The sequence below is a fragment of the Syngnathus floridae genome, chromosome 4, assembly GCF_059516105.1.
Source record: "Syngnathus floridae isolate MCC-2025c chromosome 4, RoL_Sflo_1.0, whole genome shotgun sequence".
NCBI classification, from domain to species: domain Eukaryota; kingdom Metazoa; phylum Chordata; class Actinopteri; order Syngnathiformes; family Syngnathidae; genus Syngnathus; species Syngnathus floridae.
The window spans coordinates 15,996,768-16,013,494 of record NC_142416.1 but is presented as its reverse complement, the minus strand read 5'-3'; the positions used below and the strand labels follow the sequence as shown (position 1 = coordinate 16,013,494).

At 42.0% G+C, this 16,727-nt stretch overlaps 1 protein-coding gene across 5 annotated transcripts in view; it reads left to right on the top strand.

The window, feature by feature from the left end:
- Positions 1-163: 163 nt before the first annotated feature.
- grin2bb (glutamate receptor, ionotropic, N-methyl D-aspartate 2B, genome duplicate b) overlaps positions 164-16,727 on the top strand; it is a 53,591-nt gene continuing 37,027 nt past the window's right edge. Inside the window, exons 1-4 of one of the 5 annotated variants that reach the window (XM_088373163.1) lie at positions 164-660; positions 975-986; positions 3,929-4,531; positions 13,263-13,937. In XM_088373163.1, the coding sequence (XP_088229289.1) occupies positions 4,523-4,531; positions 13,263-13,937 (684 nt within the window). In that variant the 5' untranslated portion in view covers positions 164-660; positions 975-986; positions 3,929-4,522. Of the gene's footprint in view, positions 987-1,757; positions 1,881-2,976; positions 3,370-3,928; positions 4,532-13,262; positions 13,938-16,727 lie in introns of those variants that run through there. The other 4 variants (XM_088373161.1, XM_088373164.1, XM_088373162.1 and 1 more) reach the window with 4 other exon arrangements.

Sequence of the window (16,727 nt, the reverse complement as noted above, 5' to 3'; positions counted from 1 at the left end):
GTGAAGTAAATATAAATAATTTCTTTTTTTTTCCTTTTTCCTCTATTTATCTAATTATTTATTTCTCTTTGTTCTTCTATGTCATTTTTTTTCCCCCCAATTTTTCGTTTGCTTTTAAAGGGCCACGCCGCGGGCCTCCAAATATTTCCCTGGGCTAGAGCGAAACCGTTTGAATTTCTGGAATGTACCAACAGAGGGAGCCATTGCTCCCAGAATGCAAGGCTCGCTTCCCTCCCAATTGTTGCAGCATCCCTTTTTGGAGCGTCTCATTGAGCATCCTACAAGGGACCCCACCTCTACAGAGCTCTCCCTCTCCCCTTCACCGTCTCTCTCTTTGGAGGGGAGCAAGTGAGCACACTTTGAGTTGAGCGTTGCGCCTCACACCAACCAATGGTGCTCTCGCCTCCACACTTTATTGCGAGTGCCATGTCCAACATCTGCGCAGGCGGAGGCTTAACGCTCATCCACAGGGAAGCTTGCATCTTTCTTTGAGGAGGAACGCAAGAGGGGGAGACGCTCAGAGAGAGTGGGGGGGAAAGGGTCGAACCGAAAGCCCCCCACTCTTTGCCTCACAAAAAAGAGCAAACACGGAAGGCTTTGGAGTATTCCATTTTTTCTTTCGTTTTATATTTTTCCTCTTCCTCATCGCAGTGCTGGGAGGTGCTTCTTCTTTTCACATAGTCTCTCTGTCCATTATCTGCCTCCTCATCTATTTCTCCATCTACCTGGTGTACAATTTTCTCTGTTTCTGACTGACCAAAGTGGACTTTTGCTTGCCATCATTTCTTTTCCTCTTTGACACTCTCCTGTCATTCTATCTATCTCATCTCTTATCGATTTGGATCAATTTTACTTCTATAAAAAAAAAAAAAAATGAAATCAACTCCATGAATGACTTTACCTCCCCTTTTTTTCTTCTCTTTTGGTCCCTCTCCACACCCATTTACTTTGCACCATACTTGCGGGATTCTTAGATGTTACTCTAGGTAGGTTAACTATCGTTTAGTGTCTGTCTATCTGTCTGTCTGTGTGTATTTGTGTGTGCTTTACGTATGCATAAAACACACATCAATAATATCACGCACATGCACTCAACCATAGTTGCCCAAAGTCAAGCTCGGGGCCCAAAATTGGTCGCAATTTTATTACAATTTTTTTTTAATCCGGTAGACGATTGACAGCTATGTTTCTTGGTTGATTCATATTTGTTGTAATAAATTCGGTTTGTTGTGTATTATTAATGTTGTGGCATAAGTTTGGATGGTGGGATTGGACAACATTTGTAATTCTGTTTTGAGGTGAAAAGTTTGGGAAACAAAAAGCTTTGCTTTGGAATATGAGGTGAAACTCTTTTAACATAATTTTAACTACTAAGCAATTACACGTTGCTCTTTAAATCGAGTTGTTTATTTAGATTTTTGCCATGAATTGCAGATGTCATATTTATTCTTCCTGCACCTTTCGGTACATTTTTACAAGCTCACCCTTTCTAACTATCCAAATATATGAATCAGTAAATTAAACAATGATGTGAATGTTCCAAAAGCCTCATGATTTTCCATTTACTTCCCCTTAACAGAGTGAGACAGACTGATAGACAGATTATAATAGACATGTCGCAATAACAGACATGACTAAACGATCCCAACACTGCCACTCTCTCTCCCTCATTTTTATTTTTATTGCTCTTACACCTTTTATGATTGGTTCCCCTTTTCAACTTGGGGTGAAACATCGTCACTTTTTTGTGTGTGTATACATACGATGCATTTATGAAGGCAAAACGGGCTGCTTGTTTTTTGCTCTGCCTTTGCGTCTCAAACAAACAAACATCTCCACTGTGCTCTTTACATTATGTGTGGCAGAAAAGATTTAATTGGGTGAGTAGAGCCTATAGCACAAGTGAGCATGAGCCAGTAGGACTGATCTGCATGGAACTGTATTGTGCATGAACTTTCCAAAGTCAGCAGCTCCTCTCTTTCACCCCGCTGTGACTAATTGGTTGTTTCCAGGGCCGGGCTTTTGATCTTTATCCGTCTCTTATCTATACGTATGTATGCCGCTTCATTGACGTGAATTAGATGCAGCAGTAGCAGTACATCACCTGATGAGGATTTAAGCCAAAGAGGAAATCCTCACTCCTTGACCTTTTCTAATTGATGGCAGAAAGCAGCTCAAAGTACTTAAATGCCGTCCAAGTGGCTTCGTTGGCTTATATAAGTTGACTCAGTCGTTTTAAGTGCGGCCCATTGTGCAAGCGCGTGTAATCGTGATTATGCAATTGAGTTTGTTAGCGTTTGCTCGTCACGGTGAATTTTGGTGGAAATTTGGAAAATTGCTACATTTGTTTGAAACAGTAGACTTCTATGTTTTCATTTAGAATCCGCAGAAGTTCAAGTAGCTTGGATGATATCTGAGTTCCGACGTGTACACTATTAATTTTAGGACTCAAGAATTTCAAATGACATTTGTGTATGGAATTGATGTTTAATGGATTGTGTTGCTCACACTAAACTAAACAATGGGACACTTTCTGAAGCCATACAACTTCCATTTTTGGTTCTATGGTTATCATCACTCTTTCCCGCCTTGTTAACTATCGCAACCTTTCGTAGGACGTCACACACAAAAAAAAAAACTATAAATCTCTCTGAGCTGAAATGTCACAAGATGTTGGTTTTGACTTTGAGTTAAACTCAACGTTGAAATAAATCTTTTTAAATACAATCAAAGCTCTCTAAGTACTACCCCCGCCCGATCCATGGAAACGACCGGATCCTCACTGTATGACGTCATAATGTGAGCAGACTAAAAAAGTTCCCAAAAAAGCTGTCCCTGCAACTTGAGTTGAGATGCCACTGTCAGATTTTGGCGCATCAAATAAATAATAAAATGTCTCTAGTTCTTTCTGCAATGTGCTCGAGTATTAGTCATTGCTGTTTTGCATCTTTATTTAAATGTAATTTTGAGATGTCCTACTTTGTGAGCGGGCATTAAACGCACCTCCAGTTGACCGGCGAGTGAAATCCAGTGGTGGTTTAAGTGATCAAGGCGTCTTACTTCCGTAACTCGCGATCAAAATTACTCATATTTCGTGAAAAATTAGATTCATAGTTAATATACATGCCTGTAACCGTGCAAAACTTTATATAGCATGAGATATGTGCATTGTAAATACCTGGCCTGACTGCTGCAAGTGTACCTGGACTCTCAACAGCTGGGAATCAAACTTTGCTTTCTCGAGACTCAAAACAAGATACGCGATAAAAGTGAAAAAGTCATGCAATCGTAAAAGGTAATTAATCATTGATTTGGGGAAAAGAAAAATCTGTACTTCCATGTACCTGGTGGAAACCTGCACCTTTTCAGGTTTGGGCTTTAAATCTTGGGTCTTGTCTTTCTGTGTGGCTTTTGCATGTGCTTTGTGAGATAACATTTCATGCAAACTCTGGTTCAACTTTTGAGGTCCCACTGTTTTTCATGAATTTTAAAATTTAATTTTAGTTGTTTCATTTTAAAAGTGGAACTCATATGAGTTGACCCACTACGCACGATAAAATTTCACATTCTTCTTTCTGTCAACCTCAAATTAAATTATTCCAATAAAGTTTGTTAAATCTTCATCTTAAAAATACATACTATCTATTTATATAATTTTCATCAAAAATACAAATTAGCGTTCACCTTTTATAAAATATTTTCTAATGTGTTTAATGAAATGTGTTTAAATTTTTAAATTAATCAGAGAAATAAACTTTTTTATGCTAATTTGATTGATATCAATGGTGGTTTGTAAGCATATAAAACTAAATCACTGTTAGTCTCCTCAAATAGATCCACAAAACAGCAAAACCAACCTCCAGCTTTTTGACATTGAGTATTGAACAATTCATTTTGTAACTCTCCTTCTCCTTCTTCTCTCATTCAGACTGAAGACGAGTGTGAGTCTTGAGCCGATAAAGCGCTAAAACACGGCTGGCTACAAACCGAAGTCAACCGAGGCATAGAAAGTCCATGAGGAAAAAGAACAGAAGAAAAGAAGAGGAGTATATATAAATACATAGGGTACATTGCTTCTCATCGCCTTCTCATCTCCACGGCAACCGTGTTTCGCACAGACTTCTGGGAGGAGACCTGGCAGAGCTGTCACCAGCGCCGGAGCAGGCGAGAGAAGAAAAAAAAAAATGCCAATGAAGCAACATCTCGCCATGATGTTCCATCACCCTCGGCCCACATCTTTTACCTCCTTGTAATTCACGTTTAGCAGCAAGTTAAAATTCCCACCAACTTGAAGTTGACTATTTTAGTTACCATTCCAAAAGTTGACATCACTCAAGTGAATCTACAAACTCACTGGCAGCTCACACTTGACAAAAAAAGCTTTCACCCCATCAGTCTTCCCGTGTGTGACTTCCTGTGCCCACCCACCCACCTTTCATCCGAGGCTATGAGAGGAGGAATCGAATCCCAGCTCACTCCATCATGCCAGTTGTGAAGAGCAGTGAGGAGATCCGGGCTGGCAATGTTCAAGGTAGGCCAAAGATTATTGAGTCATTTGAGTCAAAATGGTGAAGCTGGTTTCGGCAAATTAGTTGGCCTTCTGAGGCAAATAAAACAGTCCCATCACTCCCAGTTTGAATCATACCATCCAGCACTACTGAGCTGATTAGATTGACATGAGAGTAGCTGCTTCCTTCAAATAAAAATAAATTTTGCTACTCTTTATCAATTGATACACAACACAAAGCATCTTATTGACGTATTGTATTTCAGTTCATGTGAACAGTGGCAGCCTCCCTTGACATGTTATTGGAATTTAGTCTTTCTGTTTCTAGTCTTTTCCGCTATTGAGCTAAGCGATAACAAGGTTCTGACTTCAATAAGCACGCGGCTTCACACTGGGAAAACGGGTCTAGACAATAGCGACTGTACAAAGGCAGCAAGCGTGATGCTATGAGATGCTAGTTTTTTTTTTTTCTTTTCATAGTGACTCAGATGGATGAAAGGAACATTTTAAAAATGGTGGGAATTGTATGTAAGAATATGCATGAAGATGTAAAACACTACAGGCAAAAAAAAGGAATATTGCATCACCAAGAAACTCCCAAAAAATAAGCAAACACTATGAAGACAACTGACCCAAGTTTTTGTTATTTTTTTAGCGAGAATAACTTCGGAATTATTACATCATTAGAAATCACATCCCTTCTTCTCAACTGCTTAGAATTTAGAAAAAATAATCAAGAAAAAAATTTTTACTGATGATATTCTGCCAATTTAATACTATTTTGCTAGCAGTCAAGACACTCGATGGACATAAAGGAGCGATTCGTCGGAAAGCTCAAAAGCGTGTAACCTTCGCAGCTTCTTCTCCTTGTGTATAAAACGGAGAACATGTCAAATCCCGTCTAGAGATTTCTCTTTGGCCTCCTGCCTTGTGCGGATTCTATTCTTTGCCCATCTTTTTTGTCTTCTTGGAGCAAAAACTGGAAGAGCGGATCCAAATGGGGAATCTTCTTTAATTTTTTTTTTCTCTAATCTGATCATATGTTGGGACGAGTACATAGGCCACATATCGTTATTGATATTTTGTCTGACTCCCTGGACTGACAGTGCAGCGTACTGACTTTGAACTCTGTTTGGAGGACAAGCTCCCTACTCAAGGATGTGTGAACTGGATGCCAACAGCTCTGTGCACAGGCGTCGCTCTCACTTTGAGAGCGTTAGCGACAAGGAGGCCCTGACATTGCCGAGCTGTGATGTTGCATCTTTTCACTTTGCGTATTGAAGATTGAAGGGATTACGGGAGCCGGGCAATGAACCCCCCCCCAAACTTGGGTGTCCTGCAGAGTGGCAACAGTTGAGGGCAACAAGATGTTGGCCCGATGAGTCACAAAGTACGGCTTTACAAATGTTGATTAAGTCGTGGAAGGATTACAGGTGATGATGAAAAACCTGGGTGACCCCCCCAGAGCTTTAAAGCACCACCATTTTAAATTCTATTCAATTGCATTAGCAACATAAATAACCAACCTGAAAACGGATAGGCGAGTACGAATTCTATTCTATATAATGTTTTTTATTCTACCTCCCTACACCTCGTCATGTGTGACTGTGATAGGAGGAGGAAGAGCTAAGAATAGAGAGGAGGGGGCCCGATGCTGCGATGCCGCCTCTACCCACGCTGCTGCGCTCCTTGGCGTGCTGCTCAAACGCCGCTCGCCTCCCCAGATCTGCACCACAGATCTGCAATGTGTGCAACACAAGTGATTTTTTTTTTTCTCGTTCAGTTGCTTTCTCTCTCTCTTTCTCCCTGACGCTGCAGCCTTTTTTGCGTCCTGGTTGTGAGTGACAACGAATAACACGATCACAAATTCCATCAAGAACTGCCACTTTGCATGTCGCGTCCAAAGAGGGTCTTTCAACGCTCCTTTAACGCTTTTCCACACAGATGGAACAAAAAAGAAAGATGAGAAGCGTGAGCTGAGCAAAGGGTTGAAATGCGAAGATGAAAGGGAGCTGTTGGGTGAGAGCGGAACAAGACCAAGCAATATTGGATGGCACGGTCCTCCAAACGCTGAACAGAAAATAGATATGAGGATTCACAAGAAACCGTCAAACCCCCGGCATAGACCTCTGCGTCTCCCTCGTGGGAATCGAAGATGGAGGAACATGATCTGATTGCAAGCTTCTGAAAGTAATTGGCTGAATTGCAATCAATAGCTGACCTTTAATGGGGAGCCAGCGAAGAATGCCAGTCAACAATTGTTTGACTTGTTGGACGCTGCTGGAGCTCACTTCAACTCACTTCACTCACAACAAGTGGAAGTTTGTCAGATGTTATTAGTATTTTTTTAAAGAGGCTTCAAACTGTTTATTGCTAGCCTCAGTTGTGAGGAGTGTCAAAACTACAGGAATTACTCGTTATGTACCGTATTTTCCGCACTATAAGGCGCACCTAAAAACCTCCAATTTTCTCAAAAGTGCGCCTTATAATCCGGTGCGCCTTATATATGGACCAATATTGAGCCACTACAGCAGGCGTGTCCAAATACATGGATTTATATATGGACAAAGTTTTAAAATGGGCCATTCATTGAAGGTGCGCCTTCTAATCCGGTGCGCCTTATAGTGCGGAAAATACGGTATTCAAATCAGTCTCCGCTAACTGAATATAAACAATTGGAAATTCCGCAGGCACGCAAGCTAACAGTTAGCATCCACGTGCCGATATTTTCTTTAGCTAATCTAATGCAAATGAACAGCTGTATCTGTGCCACCACCTGTTCCTGTTAATACGTCCTTCGTAGACACACACTGGCGACTGCAGGTTGTCGCCAAATTAGTGGCAGAAGATCAGGGATTTTTGAAAAGCAGAAAGCTGCAGACTGGCACAGCTCTTTCCCTGCAGGGGTGACACAGCTGTAAGAGGAAAGAGCGGCGGTTGTTAGCGAGTTCCCGGGCGTCTTGAAGATGCAGGGCACAGGGGATCACTGGTCAGGAGGAAGGCTAAAAGTGAGCAGTACTCCCTTCAAGGGGGCAAGTAGCAAGCCTGGAAGGTGGGGCTATGTGATGTCAAGTCAAACAGATCAAAAATAAGCACACAAAAAAAAATGTCTTATGGCATCACATATTCTTTTCCTTTTGTGAGGCGAGAACATGGTTCATGGAATTTATCTCACCACTCTCAAGACTGCTTTTGAGTGAGCATCCTTTGACGAGATGGAGGCAAGCAAGCGTTTTTAATGGAACCAGGTCCCATTACTGTGAACTAATGAGTACAATAACGGAAAAATGACAATTTGATAGAGAACCCCGTCCGTACTTGTTCTGCTCCTCTTTCCATCCTAATGGGCACTCAGTCGATACCATGCCATCAAAAATGTGAGATTTGGTTCATCAACAGTCGATGGTGGCTTGGATGAGTCTTGGTGCTCGGTTTATTTTGTGTTAGTGTAACTATTATTATAAGCCTGAAAAAAACTTAACACCAATCCAACATGACTAATCAACAATTACATACAAAATAATTAAAAAATTGCTCAATGCTAGTGTGAAGACTTTGTCCTGAGGGACAGCTCTGAAATAATTAGCATCAGCACATTTTGAATATATCTAAGTGTTACGCACCAGTTCCTGGGCGTTCTCCCCAACGACACGTCTCAAAGAACAAGATGTGTCCCACAGTACGTGTGACGTCTCTTTGAATAAAAATGTATCCATCTCTTCAGCCAAACATCGTTCAGAACGCAGCTGCTCCACTCTGAGCCGGGCACCAAATTTTAATGGGCACACAAAAAGATGTCACACATCAGCCCAAGACAGCGTTTCTGCTTCTGAAGGAAACATTTTTTATATCTCATGCAGAATAACTGAAAAGCTGACTAGAAACCAACAAGGGCTCTCTTGACATATTAAACATACAGCAGAAGTGGGCAGCATATTGTTTAGCTTTGAAACCATGATGGCCGAGACCCTCCGAGGGTTAAGCGGCCCTCGCTTCCGTCGAGGGAAACGTCTCTCGACTGCTAACTTAATTCCAGAGCAGCAGATATACTATAAGCTTGGTGGAATAAATGACTTCAATGAGGTAATGAAGACCCCAGGGAATAGATGGGCCCTCAACCTTTCCCCCCATCCCTTAACGTGTGTGTGTTTGGTTATCACGCCGCTAGCGCTATCTATGTGAGCGAGCGTGTGTATCCGCACTGCCTCGTCTCGTCTATTTGCTTGAGCCGAAGAGAGCAGATTGTGTTATTTAAAGAGCCGAGGCAGCCTCAGCGCGACGTTGGAGATGTGGAGTGTGTCTCATTAGCCAAGAGAGGATTCTTGACCTGGCAAAAGTGCATGTAATCATAAGAACTTTGTCAGTGAAGTAATGTTCCCGCTTATTTTTCTGGATTGTAGACAAGATGCTAACTGTTACTAACGCCATGATGGCTAATTTTGAACACCACCTGTATGTTAATCATCGGTTGAACATAGTGTGATGGGGACTCATTTTTAGCCCTTAAGTTTCACGACTCAGACCAGTTTAGTTCACAACATTTGAGTGTTTGATTATTTTTTTTGTAGCTGTGTATTAAATCACTGCAGTCATTGTTATACTTAATAGCCTCGTACCAATTAATGTGTTAGTAGTCCATTTGTAAGAGCAGGTGATCAAATATTTAAATATTGCAAACACAATTTCTTTGCTGATTTCAAAACAAAGCCGCCGGCCGGCCGGAGGAAATAAAAGAGCAGCAGCTACCGTCACAAAACAGTCACAGTTAAAGAAAATCAAAGAGGGTTGTGAACTGAATGTGTTTTGTGTGATATATGAGGTCCATTTTCAGCGAATCAAAAAGCCTGTTCGCTAATTGTGTTTGAAGGCGTTACAATTGTAAGCTCTGACTGCATTCATCAATTTTTTTTCCCACAAACTTTTGATTCCTTCAGTTGACAACTCGATTAGAAAGTGTTTTTTTTTAATACTTGTGACAACCTGTCTTTCCACTCTGTGATTTAGTTGTCATGGTCTATTGCATAAGTGGCCAACGTTGGACAAGGTTTTGGCATACGTTCCGTCACTTTGACTTTTTGAATTGATTAATTACAGAGGCTGCAAATAGAAAATGTCTTGGCTTTCATTCCTCATGCAGGGATCGAGTCATTACAGCCGCATGACATCGCATTACCTGACTGAGCGCTGCCGAGTCGTGCACGACGTAGTTGCCACCCAGTGTCATTCACAAACCAGGGCCCTGGGATTTTGTTGTCGTTTGGATACTACAGATTAAATCTTTTCTTTGATCGTTATTTTTTTTTTTTAGCTGGCACACTTGTGGAAAACAAAAAGGTTTTCCCTCCAAATCATTAAGATGTAATTAAATACAAATAGAAAGATTTGAGGATTTATTTGGTGGCTAAATATTCTCTCAACTGTGTGTGAATGAGAGTCAAATAATAACAATAATAAAACAATGCATCAACAAATTAATTTTTTATGCCCTTTATTAATTCCTGTTATTTCCGTGTTTCTGCACTTCAACATAATGAGGACCTCTTGGGCGATATAATAAACAAACCGATGTGTCTTGTTAGTGGAATGATAATAGGCATGATCAACAGCTGACGATTGACCTATTAAGAATGTTAAACAGCATTGCTGAACATTTCTGAATTATTGGGGGCCACGCTGTGACACAATGTGAAAATGCCAAATGCTGTCGATTCCTTCTAATCTCCTGTGAGATGTTTAGATTTTCATTGAAAGGTTTTTCAGAGATGTGACAAAATGCTTTGTATGATCCTTGAAATCATTTATTATCTATAAATGATGTGGCCTGTTGTCAGTAAGCTGAGATGACACACGTGCCGCCTTTACCTGCAATTGACTGCCCACTTAATGTAAATAGATACGCCCGTCAGCTTGCGTTATCCGCAATGCCTTTCACGCGCCGTACTGTAAAGCGCAGCCCACCACCTCAAATCTCCAGGGACATTATCGAGGCCGATTACGAGCGCCTACGTGCGTTAGAATCTGGAGGTGCGTTCCGTCTGAAAATCTTCTTCTGGAGTTTGTGTACTATCAGTCAATATTCATGAAAACAGACTCAGGATCTTTTTTGTTGAATTAAAATACATGGAAAGCAAAGTTTAGTTATATTTGTCAGTAAACAATACAAAATTAGCAACAATTGGTTAATGAACACTAAAAGGGGGGTGTAATGCAAAACAAAATGTTATCCAATTTCTCAACTAATTGATTAAATAATTGATATCGATTCTAAAAATATTTGGTCGTGGCTATCCTAACTGTATACCAGCAACCTATAGTGAGAATGAGGAGCTATTTCACATAATTGAGCTTTATAGAATTTTTTAGATGTTTTTGTATAACATTCTAATCTATAAAATATGTGCCTTTGCTCAATAAATGCTGGCAAACACTAGAGTAATATGTTGAACGTCCAATATTTGACTCAGACGAACAGTCCATAGCACGATGGATCACGCAGAATATTTATCGGCAGGTCGACGGAGAGAGCTGCCATCCCCATTCCGTTGGCGGTTTGATAAGCTTCCTCGATCTGTGCTTTTTTGCAAACCTTAGATGTGAGATAACTCATGGCTGTACCATGGCACGTAGCATTTCTTCATATTGTGCAAACTGAGGGTTCAGATGTCAAATGACAAGAATGCAAAAGGCGTTTGACCTTCGTCTTGTGTGCTCATGCATCAGTGTACCCATGAGAAGCTTTGAGTTGACCGCATTTTCCTCCGAGTTGTACGTCCACGCACACCCGAGTGTGCTATTGTGCAGCTGCCGCTCACTTTTGAATGCTGCTGCTCCATATGTGGCTCTAATTGCCGCGTAAATGCTGTCAGCGTTCATCAAGCGAGAGGTCTCGACTCGCCGCAGGGTTGGATGTCTCCGAGTTAAATGATCCACTTGTGACACCCGCCATTTAAAAGGTATTAATTAGGGAGGCCTTTATGACAGTGGAGATGTTGGATGGTACTGATTAGTCCAAATGGGCCAACAGCACCTAAGTCAGCCTCCATCGTGCCTGTAGCTCTTTCTAGAGATTCATTTTTAATGTGAGGTACACTAAGAGGCGGAGCGCTGGCTCATCTCCATCTGCAATGTAGTACAGCGTGTGTACAATTCTTTATAGACAGCTTTGTATTTGCCAAAATAAGAACTAAAATAGCGCCTTATCGGGCGAGGACATGCGAGGCGTTGCGGCTCACAAGTTGAATCTTCCTGTCCATCACCGTGTTGCGCGAGCACATTTGAATTGTTACTATGGCAACAGAGCACGACTGTTACACATACGAATTCAAATGGGCGACTGTCGCTCTGTGTTCTTGTCATACTTATAGTCTTGATATTTTTTTTTTTGGGAATAGCTTCTTTCATTTGACCTGGCTCTGTGGATTCAATTGCGCTTTTGTATCTTTCACATCCTTTTCCCACTTTTTTGTTGAAGTAATCCGAGCATCCTCCTTTAACCCTGTGTTCTTCTTTTTCGTCATCATGCTTTTCATGTCCTCTTTTCCACAAATTTCCGCGTGCTTTGTGTCGCCCCTCAGCAGCTCTTTCCCGATACATCTTCAGGGTTTCTTCTTGCCGTTTCTTCCTCCACCTCCATCTCTCTTTGTGGATGTCTCTATTTATTCTCTCCTCTGCTCTCTGCTGCCTTCCTCCCACTCGCTTCCTCCTCCTCCTTTTCTTTCTCTCGCTTGGCTTGGGTCCTCGTGGAGAATTTAGCTAGTTTACAATTACAATTATGCATCTGTCATTGAGACTGACTAATCTGTCGTTATCAGACCTCCTATATTCTCTATATAAGAGTCAAACTTCCAAGTTGGGTCCAAAGCCAGTAATCAGGGGGTATAAGGTCATCCCAAATAGTCCAAAATCCCCAAATCCAAATCCAATTTCCAATGTCAGCTAAGCAAGGCGGTAGGGACTTAGAAAGCAGGTCAAGCAGACGGCAGAAATCGGGAGAACAGGCAAAGTCGGAGATCAGGTTGGTCCAAAAACAGGTTCAGAAAAACAGTTGCAGTGGGAAATGCTGCTAAAAAGCTGGCAACAAGTGAGAACAATGAGGCTGCTCATAAGCTATGTCAAGCTAAACTCGCCCATAGCCAATAAAGACAATCTAGCCTAATACCCGTCCATATTGTAATCATATTCATGCATGCAAACACACTTGCAGCTGTAAGAAAAAATCTCAGCATTATGTTCCCAACAAGCTATGACTAATAGTGTTTCTCTCTGCCTGTCACCTCCCTCTCCACTTACGTTTAGTCTCTCGAACCCCCCCCCACTTCACGCTTGTCTTCTTTTATGCTCCACTGTGCTGCTTTTTGCGTGGCGGCTAATAAGGAGCTGTAAATAATAGTAATAATAGGAAATAATAGGTCTGCGCTCCACTTCAGACAGGCTTGGAGGAGGAAACAACTGAGAGGAGGAAACGTGTGTGGAGGAGGATAATCAAAACATTAAATAGGTGGAGTTGGTAAAAGAGATGCCTCCTTGTGTCCCCCTTGTGTCTTATTAGTAACCCAACTGACTTTGGGCAAGAGCATACTGAACTAGTAGTCACCAGTCATTACTTTCTGGAAACAAATCACAATGTAGTTTCAGTCAGTTCTGATTCAGATCATTTTTATTTAGTTTGACGAGCTAAATGTTTTTTCCCGAAGCCCGCTGTGTGTTTGGATACGGTCTTAATAACAGCTATCCTTTTTTTGTCTCCTTCCTGCAGGGACGGCATTTACACTCCTCCACAATGCTCGTCAGCCTCCCCCCGTCTCCCGCCTGTCCTCAGGAAGCGCACCTTCTCTCCGCCTCCTGCCCCCATCGTCCTCCTGCTGTAACCCTAAAACAGAGATCGCGTCACCCAAATGCTCAGCCGCAGCTGCTCCTGCTCTTTCTTATTCTTTTAGCGCTCCTGCAGCCCGTCTGCGGGGCTCGGGGCAGAGGGGGAGGTCCAGGTTCAGGACCAGGAGGCGCCCCTGGAGGGCAGGGTGGCCCGAGGGGAGGCAGCACCCAGCGTGGTGTTGTCATCCCTCCTCATTACTCCCCCGGGCCGCAGGTTCTTCCCCCAATCAACCCCAAACTCATCAGCTCCCTCAGCATCGCTGTCATCTTGGTCGGGAACTCTAGTGAAGTGGCCCTGGGGGCGGGACTTGAGAAAGAGGACTTCCTGCACATCCCCTACCCACCAAAGGTGGAGGTGGTCACCATGAACGAGACCGATCCAAAGAGCATCATCAATCGGATCTGTACCCAAATGTCCCGGAACTCTTTGCAAGGCGTGGTTTTTGGCGACGACACGGACCAGGAGGCCATCGCGCAGATCCTGGACTTCATCTCGGCCCAGACTCACATACCCATTTTGGGCATCCGGGGAGGCTCTTCCATGGTCATGGCTGCCAAGGTAGGACGGCTCATCACTTCCATCTCACTCTGCACCAAACACATTATCGGTCAAATCTGTTTCAAAATGTCGAGTTGTGATATGTAGGACCGATTTTATTTTAATTAATCCCCGCTGCGTGCTTAATTTCACATTGACGATCCTGGCAGCATTTGAAATGAACACACACACCAAACAAAAAGAGAACACATGCTGTAGTTCAAATACCCTCGGCCACAGGAGAAATGAACACTTTGAAATACAGTGTCAAAAAATAATAACTGAGGCTGTGTTTTCATTCCCACTGTTCTTTCAGTGTTGTAATATTGAACAAGTGTTTATGCAGCCTCCTGTGATTACCATTGACTTGCCTTGTTAAATCTTTTTTCAGCCTTTGTACGCTCGCTTACACATATGCACACCGACACAACACCGGATCAATGTCGTGAACACGGTTGGCATGGTAACTACTTTCTTATAGATATTTTTTGCGACTTACTGTATAAAAGTAGTTACGGGTAAAAGAGGAAGGAAACATTATTTCTTGGTCTGACAAAAGGAGTCCCCGGAGGAGAAAAGGGAAAATAAGGAAAAGAAAAAACAGCTTGGTCGCTGGAGGGTAATGACGCGACAAGACTTTGATCAGATGAATGAATACATTGAAATGTATCATAAAAGAGAGGTAGAAATATGATTGAAAATAGATGAGCTATTCTAGGCACAATAACTATGAGAACAGATGCGTTTTGCAACATCCCCACTAGATTCCCAACCACGGGTCGTGGACTATTTGCTACCAGGTAGCACAGACACCATTTAAAAAAAAAAAAAAAAAGTTTGTCATCAGTTTGAAAGAAAAAAAAAAAAGTCTTATTTCGAAAATCGGGCTGTCAAAACACACGATTGATGCCTTCTGTCACTTATTTGTTGTTTTCCCTGAAGCACTGTGCTTTCTCATAAATTGAATTAGAGGCACAAAACGAGGTCAGAGTCCAGATCATTATGGCGTACTGTCAAGTTATAATGACTATATCAACCAATGTGATGAATAGATTTTTTTCCATCTTGTAAATTCGCTCTTAAAGACTGCAATACAGTCAACACCGAAGGCCGTGTCAAATGTTTTTTTTATTTATTTAACCGTAGTATTATTTTAGTCTGAACGTTAGGCTACAGGTGCTAAAATTGACTGGCGACCAATCCGGGGCGTAAAGAGATAGGCGCCAGGTCTCACCCTGATCCTAATGAGGATGAATGCTGTCGAAAATAAACGGATTTGTCTGTTTTTCCTCTTGTACAGCAGTTAATAATGCATGTACTTTTCATTCCTCATCAAGCCACCAATATTCTGTCTGTCATGATTTGACTCCACATTACTCTCCAATCATTTTTCAGCCAGCTTCTATGGAGAGCTAGTTGGTGCATGCATCAATATCTCAGCAATTTGATTTCTATTTAAAAACATTGATTGCGCACAGGCTCGCCTAATCGGCAAGATAGGCCGATGCAAACAGTGCCGTGGACTCAAGGGGGCGCCAACAATTAATTCCGTAAAATTAAATTCACTGAAAATATGAGTTTGTTGGATTTGCAATAATCAAAAAAGCATGGACATTGAGGCATTCAAATTATTTTGGTTTACCCAATAAAATGAGTTGTCGCAACAGCAAGTCACCGACATGGTTTGTTTGTATAAAACTTTTTCCCTCGGGCCGACCCCGACGGCACGTGTTCTTTTGCAATGTTTAAATAGCCAGTTCCCATTCTCTGTAGAGATGGCAAGGCCACGCAAACAATACCATGGCAAGCTTGATTTTTCTCTCCAGCAGCCTATTTATAATGAGCAAGTGCGTCATTGACAGATGCAGGTAGGCCCAATCTGCTCTAAACAAGTTGCACATTTCCATTTAGCCATTAGCTTCTTTGCGTCGCTATTGGCAGAAGAGGACGACGGCGTCGGCCTGGGCTCGCACTCGACTTTGGCTCTGGAGACTAATGAGGTCTTCCAGATCTATTGTGGGGACGTAAGCTGTGTTCCTCGCCTCTGTTTTGTGTGTATGCTCATTGCTGCTGCCGAATGATAATAGCCTTGTGTCTGTGTTTGGGGAGATTATAGTCAGGGTTTTCAGTCTACATAAGATATAGTATAAGAATGCAGGGCATCGGGCAAAATCTTTCACCACATTTCATTTCGTTTGCATCGTTTCGCTTCTCCGTGCGGCCTGCCGTTACTTTTAATTATGCAGGAGGGCTTACAGTTGCTGCATGTTAAATACTAATCTCTCACGGGGTGAAAAAGTGTCTGTCAGGTGGTCGATAGGGAACGTGGGGTGAATCAGCATCGTACAACTGAACGAAAGGCCGGGACAAAGTGGTATTAAAAATCCGCTTTCTGGCACACACGTATAATCCTAATTGTCACAGAACGTTAAGTCGATGGTTGTTATAGGAAAACAAAAAAGGTGAGCCTTCATCTGCTTCAATCATCTGCATAAAAGTAACAATGAAATACTTTGGCTTGTTTTTCTTTCATTCCGAATTCTATTTAAAATACAGTAAAATTCGATGTGATCATTATGCATCAATTCCACATATCGTAACAACTGAAATAACATTTGAACCATTTGACCGATACAACAAACTAGATCGTTAATTTCCTGTCACAATATAATGTAAAAAATGGCAACCACGCCCACAAAGATTTTTGAATGATGAGCGAGGTCTTTGTCAGCACTGTCTTCCTGGACACGTAGCAGACAAGACCAGAAAATGATGTAGTGGGCCACAACTGGCCCTCGGGCCTTGAGTTGG